The 10,566-nt window shown below is 39.7% G+C and overlaps 2 protein-coding genes across 2 annotated transcripts in view; one reads left to right on the forward strand and one right to left on the reverse strand.

Moving 5' to 3' along the window:
• On the forward strand, positions 1 to 9,106 carry nox1 (NADPH oxidase 1). The gene is made up of 13 exons (XM_010784567.1): positions 1 to 221; positions 950 to 1,045; positions 1,140 to 1,250; positions 2,065 to 2,149; positions 2,605 to 2,750; positions 3,275 to 3,468; positions 4,201 to 4,327; positions 4,924 to 5,016; positions 5,104 to 5,345; positions 6,382 to 6,544; positions 6,678 to 6,824; positions 6,916 to 7,040; positions 8,518 to 9,106. Exons 1-13 carry the CDS (start codon positions 177 to 179, stop codon positions 8,642 to 8,644), a joined length of 1,701 nt encoding a protein of 566 aa, XP_010782869.1. The 5' UTR covers positions 1 to 176; the 3' UTR covers positions 8,645 to 9,106.
• Positions 9,107 to 9,436: 330 nt separating this feature from the next.
• cstf2 (cleavage stimulation factor, 3' pre-RNA, subunit 2) overlaps positions 9,437 to 10,566 on the reverse strand; it is a 12,042-nt gene continuing 10,912 nt past the window's right edge. Inside the window, exons 8-11 of the mRNA XM_010784587.1 lie at positions 10,554 to 10,566; positions 10,112 to 10,192; positions 9,728 to 9,886; positions 9,437 to 9,621 (exon numbers count right to left, since the gene is read on the reverse strand). The exon at positions 10,554 to 10,566 is cut by the window's right edge and continues 133 nt beyond it. Of these exons, the coding sequence (XP_010782889.1) occupies positions 9,761 to 9,886; positions 10,112 to 10,192; positions 10,554 to 10,566 (220 nt within the window). The 3' untranslated portion in view covers positions 9,437 to 9,621; positions 9,728 to 9,760. The remainder of the gene's footprint in view (positions 9,622 to 9,727; positions 9,887 to 10,111; positions 10,193 to 10,553) is intronic.

Genomic DNA, 10,566 nt, shown 5'->3' on the forward strand with positions numbered 1-10,566 from the left:
CTCCTGAACAACGCAGTTTCTCATGCCTTTAGTTGTGCTTCCTGTTGCGTCCATAGTTGCGACCTTTACACCTGCAGAGGAGGGAGGAGTCCGGGCAGAGGGTGAGAGATAAAAGAGAGACGAGCTGGAGATGAAGAAAAGCTTCTGCAGCTGCGGAGCCACATGAAGCGCTCAACATGGGCAACTGGATTATCAACCATGGGCTCGCGTCCTTCATACTGGTAAGTTATTCTTATTAAGAGTTGTCTTTCATTTGGCATTGTGCAGAGTATCAAATCAAAGAGATTCAGTTTAGTTTGAGTTTATTTGTCACATGTAGGTTAACAGCTGGGGGAGTACTGAACTAAAGTAATTCATCTAGCAGTTCAACTTCATTGTGTTGTAGCTTTCTGGCACTGAAAGAACAATTATATTTGCACAATATTCGAGTATTCAAGCCTCCAAAGCACTTGTTTTGCAATGTATTTGTAGTTAACTACTGAAAATAGGAAGAATTAAAGTAAAGGGGAGACTTTTTTTTACATTGCATATCATTTGTTAGACGCTTTTATCCAAAGCGACTTACATACATTCAGTTCTGTGGACAATCCCCACAGGAGCAATTTGGGGTGAGTGTCTTGCCAGGTACTTCTTCTAATGTGTAGTAATTGATGCTGTTCAAAGTGAAAACCGCTCGTTGCTCAAAGTTAAGAAAATTAAGCATGAGATAAATATTAATACAAAATATATAACGCTATGTGTGAGAGTAAGTAAACATACTTAACAGAAGGCTATTGCACACACATACTGAGAAAAAGGAATACGAATATATCCCTGAGTTCTTGAACTATTACCAATATTGGACATTCAATATGTGTCCAAACTCCTGCGTCTTCAATGTAAATATAATTTCACATTCATTTAAATGAAAGACTGCTCTTCATTGATGGAAACATGATCCTGTCGGCAGGTGGTCTGGATGGGCATCAACATCTTCCTTTTCGTCTGGTTTTACCTGTTCTACGATTTGGGGGATGATTATTACTACACACGTCATCTTTTAGGGGTGAGTAAGGAGAACAGGCGTCAGCTCAGCTTTTTTATCCACATAACAGACTCATATTAATATCTCTCTCTCTCTCTCTCTCTCTCTCTCTCAGTCTGCGTTGGCGTGGGCCAGAGCTCCAGCCGCTGTCCTGAACTTTAACTGCATGCTGATCCTGCTGCCGGTGTGCAGGAACCTGCTGTCTCTGCTGAGAGGGTCCTTTGTGGTGAGATCATGCTTCATGATTTATCTGTTATTCATATTTTGTGTTTATTATCTTATAAAATACCTGTTTTTTAAATATATATATATATATATTTTTCATAATATGTTTCCGCTGCTCTATTTCTTGATTCTCTTAATGTTTTGCCTTGCCTTCATTGTTACAGAAGGGCGTGCTCGCATTGAGTAAACTGTCATTATGTTGAATTCATGCTGTCATACCAACTGTTCTGACTGCTGGTACATATCACCACTGCTCTTTTTATTTCATTCTTTGCCCTTCCAAACATATTTTATCATTATGTTTTTTTATAATTTAGTACCCTCCTTTTAATTGATAACGTTCACCAAGGTTTTTAAACTCATTTCAATATTTCTCACAATCAATAATCCAGCTTTTGCCCCACAGCTGGGACAATCATAGTACTACTACAGCAAAGACACAGGACGGATGCTAAAATATATAAGCAAACATGTTAAAATAATGAGGTAAGCACATATGTCATAACAATCAAATAAGACTAAACAAGTTGCGGCAATATAAGAGTAAGGAAAGATATAAAAGTTTGTGCATTAGCAGTCAGAACAACAATAATAGTAAGATGATATTGTGCTATTCAACACATTGTATCAGTCAAACAAAGCAGAGTTTCAGCTTAATAGCATATCTGGCTCAAACCAAAACCTAAACACTTACACATGTTTCCGTTACACAACCCCTTCCCTACAGGTGAGGATGGTTTCTGTTACTGCTTTGGAAATATGTTCTTTGTCTTTTATTTTTACCTAACAATGTTATTTCTCATGCTTTTTTTTAGTGTTGCGGAAGAACAATGAGGAAACAGCTGGATAAAAATTTAAGTTTCCACAAGCTGGTGGCGTACATGATCGCTCTGATGACAGGTGAACTTGTGCAAGCGTCTATACTTTTCTTATCTCTGACCCATGCTTTGTTTAAAGATGACAGTTACTAATGAGTTTAAGGTTAGATGGCAGTAGATACAGCTTTAACAATGGCATAGTGTTCATTTGGGTGAGATGTAACAATTGTCAAAAGAAATCAAATGAATGTATTCCAGGTTCAGACACTTTTTTTTTTTTAAAGTTGTTTGCCAATATACTTTTTGTGCGTAGTTAGTTTGTATACTTTATTCAACTGTTTTCCAGTGTATATCAAATTGTTTGCTCAAGCTCAACATTTCTAAAATATTTAAAAATAATTTCCCATATTTGCAGCATGAACCTAAAAGCATCATTAACATTACAGCAGCAGCAGCAGCACAATGCCTCTCCATTCCCTTGGTCATCAGTATGGATAATGAAACAGCTTTAACGCGTCTCCTCTCCTACTCTCACAGCCGTCCACCTGATCGCCCACCTGCTGAACGTGGAGTGGTACAACAACAGCAGGCGAGGAGTTTACGACAAACTGAGCACGGCTCTGTCCAACCTGGAGGACACGGACAACACCACCTACCTGAACCCCATCCGCAAAACTGACGTCGTGAGTTTAGCTAAATAATAATAATAAAATGTATATCGCTAAATACACTGTTTTAATATTTCATCTATCATTTTAGAATAATACAATACCTCTGAACTATGCTGCAGGGTTTGTAGATAAGTGGGGAACTAACTTGACCAAAATAATTTAAATAAAAGTAATTGTAATCAAAAAATCAACACGTGTAGAAACACGATCTCCCTATAGCACATACGTTGTTCACGTTTTTGCGTAAGTTAAAGGATTCTAGGCTCGTTTGCAAGTTCAGTAACTTTGCTAAAACGTTTTTTTTGTATTAATATACTTAATTTTCACCACACAATAAAGTAATATCTACACATAAACTTAACAACATACACCAATTTGTCAAAAACTTAGAAGAACATTTCTAAAATGTGTTTTTTCATAGTCTGTCCATTGAATATAAAACCTTTTTTTTTTTATTAAACCTTCTCCACAATCTTCTCTCTTGAAAACAAAAGCTCACATGTCCGTGTCGTGACTTTCTTCCTCTCGTGTCTAAGGATGCTCAGCAGACTCCGACCTACTTCGTGTTCACCACCATCGCCGGCCTGACGGGGGTCATCATCACTCTGGCTCTCATCCTCATCATCACTTCCTCCATGGAGGTCATCAGACGCAGCTACTTCGAGGTCTTCTGGTACACACACCACCTCTTCGTCATCTTCTTCATTGGTCTCGTGTTTCACGGAGCTGGGTAAGGGGAAATGACTCGACTTTCTTTTCTTTTAATGACCTTATTGTAAAGACTAACAAGCATCTATACAACTCAGCCTGCTTTACGCCAATACAATTATGTTATTGCAGTGGTGCACTAGTCAACGGACAAGACAGATGTTATCAGGCCCTCGGTTAGAAAAGGATAGCTTGGACAATAAAGGCATATATCTAGAGAACATATAAAGGTCCTATATTAATAATGTTAAGGATTAGGAGTTGAAATATAATCATTTTCAAATATGATAAAGCAACATTTATATGAAATATTTGTTATACTTCATACATAGTCCGTTTGGAGTATAAAACCATCTATTACATGATTGGGCTTTATTTGTTATCAACATGCAACACAGGGGCACACAACTCATGCAGGTGTAGCTCATTCCTTTATGCCATTCAAGAGAAAACAGATAAAATAAAACCGGATAAAGGCAGTAGTGCATGCCTGTTGTGCATATTTTTGAATCTCACTTGAAAGAACAACAATACCTAAAACAATGGTGAATTCATTGGAAAGATTAAACGACAGCATCATCCAGATAGGAATGCTGTTCTTCATAGTTGTGCGCCAATGAAGAAGTTTAATGTCACATAGTGTATACAAGTGTACGGCTGTTTTGCACGGTGTGAACATTTGGATTATAATATTCTGGGTGGATCATTTTTTTATTATTGCAATTTAAATTTCATTTGTGTTTCCCGTCTGCAGGTTCATAGTGAGGAAACAGCTGACCACAGATCCACCACACAACTACACCTTATGTAAAGACCGCATTGAGGAGTGGGGACAGATTCCTGAGTGTCCCCTCCCCAAGTTCGGAGGAGGGCCCGCCCAGGTACGTCCTTTTATATCTTTCTTTAAAATACCAGCAAATAAGGGGGGAACTCCAAATTCAACCAAAAAAAAAAAGGGTATTAAACTAAATTGAAAGGTGTGGGGTGGTGTAGGAGAGGGGGATGGGCAATTACCCCCTACTTATTGCAGATCTTGGGGTATATTGTCTTTGGGGAAATCTTAGTAAAACATTTGTAATCACTGATTTTAAAGGTTAATTTTTCCATGTCCAAAATGTGTGCTATTGTTGACAGCCATACATTTCGTTTTGGTCAAGTTGGCTGTTTCCATGTCCTCGTAACCTGCTTATAACTATCAAATGCAACATGTTAAAGAGATGCAAGTTGTTTCTGTTTAATAGAATAAACTAGTCACTTATTATGTTACAGTTTCACTTCACGAGGCATAATAGAACTATCTAACACTCTCACTTTCTGAGCAGATCCTCCCTAGTATTTATATTGTGTTGCCTGCTCTATAGTCTGTACTTATCATTGAAACTACTACTTACAGTATATCCTCAATCAATAGCTTTCAACTACTTTTGCAAATAGAAACATTTGTGATTTGTTAATGCTTGTTCTCTTGCGTTTTTAGACCTGGTGGTGGGTGATTGGTCCGATGATTCTGTACGTGTGTGAACGTCTGCTGCGTTTCATTCGCTACATGCAGACAGTCCAGTACAGGAAGGTATGTCAGAGTCACGATACACGTCTTCATTCTGGGTCATTTAGGTTTATAATGTGACAGGATTTCACCAGTCCTTTCTTTTTTCAGATCGTGATGCATCCATCCAAGGTGCTGGAGCTGCAGCTGGTGAAGGACGGGTTTAAGATGGATGTGGGTCAGTACATCTTCCTCAACTGCCCGGCCATCTCTCCGCTGGAGTGGCACCCGTTCACCATGACCTCCGCCCCCGAGGAGGACTTCTTCAGCGTCCACATCCGCTCAGCCGGGGACTGGACCGACCGACTCATAGACATCATGCAGCACCTGCCAGAGGGGGCACAGGGGCCCAAGTGAGTAACCCCCCCCCCTGATTGTTTTTTTTTGGGATTTTCATCAGCATGCAAGTGTCTTAATGTTTAAAATGTTTTGATTTCAATGTTGAGTATGTATGTATAACATTCCCTAAGAGAACTGAAATGTGCAAAGAATGCAGAAGAAATACTTACAACATGCAGTTTAAAAAAATGTAAAGAAATAAAAGTTCACATGATAGTCACTTTTCATACGCACTAAATGTTTTTTAAAGGCATCTGAACTCCATTTAAGCTGTTATTCTGGAAAAATCAGCAAAGACCAACACCTGAGCATGAGCAAAACGAATGGGTCCCTATTTTTGATATAATATGGATAGAGAACCATTCAGAATACAGCTTAAAAATATTGTGACTACCCACAATGATAGTGACATTTAATGCCAGCACCATCATCGGAAAAGGACAGTTTTTAACCCATGGGTCTGATGTTTCTGGCATTTGGCTTCTTTTTGAGTGTTTAAGTGAAAAAACGACCCCATTTTTCCGTTTATAGCACCTCCTCTTAGGGTTTGAGATTGATTTAGATTCGGTGCACAATATCTTCTGGGTCTGAGCCAATTTCATGTCAAATCACTTCAAAACATATCACGAAACCGGCACCACAATGAACCCATGTGTTTAATGTTGTGGTTTGCGGCAGTAATCCATTGCTGCATAACTGTCCCTTGTAATAATAAACATTGAATAAACAGGTATTATATTATCAGCTGTTGATTTGTATTGTTATAAGCCACATGAAATCCTGTACAAACCACCTTTGTTCCAGTGTGTGTGAGTTATAATTGTTTTTTACACTTTTGAAATGTTCTTGCTGTCATCTAAAACCCAATGAATGAATGTGTGGAAAAACTTGTGTTTACCAAGTCACTTTACATTTCTTTCTGAAAAACTTATAAGCCAAAAATAGAATGATTCTGAATTAGGCTTTTTTGTTCTTTCTTACGTGTACATTGCTTTGACTTTATTAAAGATCTGTGTATTTCTCCCTGGCTGATTCCTTGTTGTTTCTCAGGATGGGGGTGGACGGGCCCTTTGGGACAGCCAGTGAAGACGTGTTCGACTACGAGGTCAGCATGCTGGTCGGGGCCGGCATCGGCATCACTCCATTCGCTTCCATCCTCAAATCCATCTGGTACAAATTCAAAACCTCCAACCCTAAACTCCGCACCAGAAAGGTATGAACCAAAACGAGCCACTCAATATGCTTCTGGCATTTGAACCTGTAGGTCCTGTTAAATAAAGAACAATGTGCGTTTCATAAGTCATCAACAGGATCATTGTGTGTGTGTGTCTTCTTCCTGCTCACAGATCTACTTTTACTGGCTCTGCCGGGAAACACACGCCTTTGAGTGGTTTGCCGACCTGCTGCAGGTGCTGGAGAGAGAGATGGAGGAGAGAGGAATGGGGGATTTCCTCACCTACAAACTCTACCTGACCGGCTGGGATCAAAGCCATGTGAGTGTGTGACTCAGTTACAGAGCGAAGTCCAGAGAAACAATGTGACCTTAGAGCTCATCCTTTTTTCCCCTTTCACATTTGAACACAGGCGACTCATGCCTGGGTTCACTTTGACGAGGAAACAGACGTGGTCACTGGCCTCAAACAGAAAACTCATTATGGCCGACCCTTGTGGGATAAGGAGTTCGAAGAAGTCCGCAAAGAAAACCCTTCGTAAGGAAAAACACTCTTTTCAGATATTGTAACATATAGGTCTTAACTTGTACATCGCCAGTAAAGGTCATGTATCCACTATCCTAATTAGGTAAAAGCAACAAATATCACTAGCAACATGTAGTTTAGAAAAACTACCTCTAGATGATCATTTGTGTATCAGTTAGTCACCTTGAAAGAATACTTAGTTTTTCTCACAGTAAAAAGGAAACTACCAAGAAACCTATTGATGACTTTAAATACATGGGGTCTGCATTGAGCAGCAACACTTTATAAAAACATCCAATTACCGTAATTTTCGGACTATAAGGCGCACCTGAATAGGCTATAAGCCGCAGCAGCTAAATTGAATGATGTGTACATATATAAGCCGCACTGGACTATAAGCCGCAGGTGTTTTAATGTTTAATTACCATATGTAAGGATTCGTGCACAGAGGGGATTGTCGGGAAAGAGATGGCTGTTTGAGGAAGCTCCCATTTATTAACATTTCAACAAACAAGTTGCATATTTGCATAACGTATTCAAGTGTTACCATTTAGTGCAATAGTAGCTACAGAACATGTACTGTGTAAACTGTACTGTATCACATAGCGTTTCAGACACACAAACTTTTCAACTTTCAAACTTAAACGGTGCGCTCCCAGCGCACGTACCGGCAGTGATCTACAGCAGCGGTTTTCAACCAGTGGTACGGGGACAAACTGTCTCGCTCTCGTAATGTCTGTCTGTCTTGCTCTCGTTCTGTCTCTCGTACCACTCTCGGTTCCACTTTTACTTTTGCGCGCTACCTGTCTCACTCTTTTCCGGCCTCCAGCTTTTCCTGCTGGAACCCGCCGCTTAAAGGTGGGGGGTGCGGACCGGCCATAGAGCCCATAGTTAAAGGTGGTGGACTGTAACCTGTAAAATCCATAGATTTAGGAGGTCCTCTAGTGGCCGTTAGCTGTAAAAATCCATAGATTAGCCGCAGCGTCGAAAAATGGGAAAAAAGGCGCGGCTTATAGTCCGAAAATTACGGTAAACTTACACTCAACTTGAGCAGTATAATATAAGTCTCATTTATCCAGACATATGCACGCTGCTTCCCCAACACATGCATTTTTGCTAAAACCTCACTATTTAAAACACTTCAGAATTCAATTTTAAAGGGTTGGAGTTTTTTTTTGGATACTTGCGTGAAGGCATACAAGAAACGAATTTAGAATTACACTAGGTGAGATGTTAATATACAAATCATATGTTTGGTTGTTAATGTATCAGTTTGGCAGCTTATTACTGTGCGTATAGTAAAGGTGGTGTTGGCTATAATGACTTTACATACAGTGATGGTGCTTAAGTGAATATCCCATATATATTTTCAGCTGCTTTATACTTCTACATCTATGAATACAGCAAGGGATTTGCTCGTCTACCCTCCAATGCAGTCTTCACTTTTAAACATGAACCTCCGACAGCTAACCCTTCATCTTGTTTCCAGATCTGTGGTGGGAACTTTCTTGTGTGGCCCTGCAGTTCTGGGAAAGGTCCTGGAGAAGAAATGTGCCAAATTCTCCGATGTGGATCCCCGAAAGACCCGATTTTACTTCAACAAGGAGAACTTTTGAGTGAAGAAACAACAACAAAGGACTTTGGCTTTTTGAAGGTCAACAGATACTTTCACCGAGGATATTTGTGACTGCTGCCTGAAAACCTGCAGCAATAGCTGGGTGTGTTTCGGCACTTCTGGTTTGACTGCACGTCGACCAAAAGGCAGGGCATGTTGTTTTTGCACTACTCAGGGACAGACACGTTCTCAGCCATGAGTAATAGCCTCTTGATTGCTATGACTCAAGGTTTAAACGTCAGTTACATTAATTAATACATTATCTTACTGTTACAAGACACCAGGACCACCAAGGTTTAGTCCGTTGTCTCCGTCTCCATGTTCGTTTGTCTGTATGCGTGATTTACATAATTTGTTATGTATTATTTCAAAAAAATATGTAAGATGATCTGCAACTGTTGATTTTTTTTGTATGCAAATAAAAAATAAATATTAAAGGAAAAAATAAATTTGACCAATTCTTTCCCCATCTTGTGAATTATCAAAACATGTGGGTTGATTTGTTTTAAGCACTAATCAGCATTTTTCTTAATTATATATTTTAGCCAACAATTAAATATCACGCTGTGTTCGAGTCTATGACCCTTATCAAAAGCACATGTCTTTCCTTCCAAGAATTGTATGTCGTCGACTTCACCTGATTTCCTCGTCAGTGATAAGAAATAGGAGGAAGTCTTCCAGCATCCGGGTTAATCATTTTCTAACAAAGTGGAAGATTATTTTTCACGATTTGCTACCCTACCCTCTCTTCTTGGATATTCCGACTCGTTTTAAATAAATGAATAACACAATGTATTTTTTGTTGGTTTTATTGACAAAACATAAAGAACAACAGCTGGCTTTGGGATGAAACATCACACTTCTGTTCAGTATTCATCATCCACTCGTGTGTAACCGGACTCTTCGATTTAAAAAAACTATACAAAAGTCTAAGGTGAGACTTCTTCAAGGTCAGCAGGGTGGAGCAGTTTGGGAATCCTATAATAAAAATGAAATCAGAAAAATGTCTCATCACAGATATGCTGAGTGACAATACAAGTTAGTGAGGAATGTGCAAGAACTGAGAAACCTAATCTTGGCCTACCTGAACCCTTTTGTATTTTTCCCCATGAGCCTGTTAAGGCCCCCCCCCTGCAGTCTTCTGAATCTGCTCTTTGAGGATCAGGATGCTCTGCCGCTGCTCCGGGGGAAGCATGGCGATCTGTTCTGGGGTCAGCTGCAGCACCTGCATGATGAGGGCAGCCTAGAGGGACACATAATGCCATTTACCAGTTATACATGAGCTCTAGTGTCCTCAAAATGGGCCAAACATGACTCACTTCATATTGGGAAGCCATTGGTTAAGTCCCAATTGCTGCTTGTTTACATTCCCTCCCTCCGAATGACTTGCAATCAGTGAATGAGAATGCAAGATAAGACATTTGGCAGAGGAGCCCTTCATCAAGCTGCTGACAGAGCGAGAACCCACCTTCTCCTGGTCCTGTGTGGAGACCTGGCTCTGCCCCGGACTGAAGCCCCCTCCTGACGGAGGACCAGAGTTTCCAGGACCCTGCAGCACAGACGCACGGAAAACAGCAGGTAATGGTTATCCAACACAGATAGCACTGATTTCATACTCATATATCTAACCTTAAGTCAAATTCACATGTTTAGAATAATTGACCAATCGTTTGATCTATATAATGCCAGAAAATAGTATAAATATATAATAGTTTTCCTAAAATTAAAAGGTGATGTCTTGTTTCGTCAGACCTAAATCCAAAGATATTCAATCCTATAGGTTATAAAACAGTATAAGAAATCTCCATATTTATGCTGCTAAAAACTGCTTTTTCTTTCAGTTTTTGCATAAAACAATTGAAAGAACTCATTGTGAAGTGTATAGACTGTATTTGAAAAGATGCAGTTACCGGTCTTGCAGGT

Source organism: Notothenia coriiceps, unplaced genomic scaffold, assembly GCF_000735185.1.
Source record: "Notothenia coriiceps isolate Sejong01 unplaced genomic scaffold, NC01 NC01_scaffold00026422, whole genome shotgun sequence".
In the NCBI taxonomy this organism is placed as follows: domain Eukaryota; kingdom Metazoa; phylum Chordata; class Actinopteri; order Perciformes; family Nototheniidae; genus Notothenia; species Notothenia coriiceps.

Bases quoted from the DNA above. Each gene is read 5' to 3' on its own strand.
- nox1 (XM_010784567.1), top strand. From the start codon at position 177: ATGGGCAACTGGATTATCAACCATGGGCTCGCGTCCTTCATACTG. The intron at 5,017-5,103 runs GTATGTCAGAGT...TTCTTTTTTCAG, and splicing joins AGACAGTCCAGTACAGGAAG to ATCGTGATGCATCCATCCAA. The intron at 6,825-6,915 runs GTGAGTGTGTGA...ATTTGAACACAG, and splicing joins CCGGCTGGGATCAAAGCCAT to GCGACTCATGCCTGGGTTCA.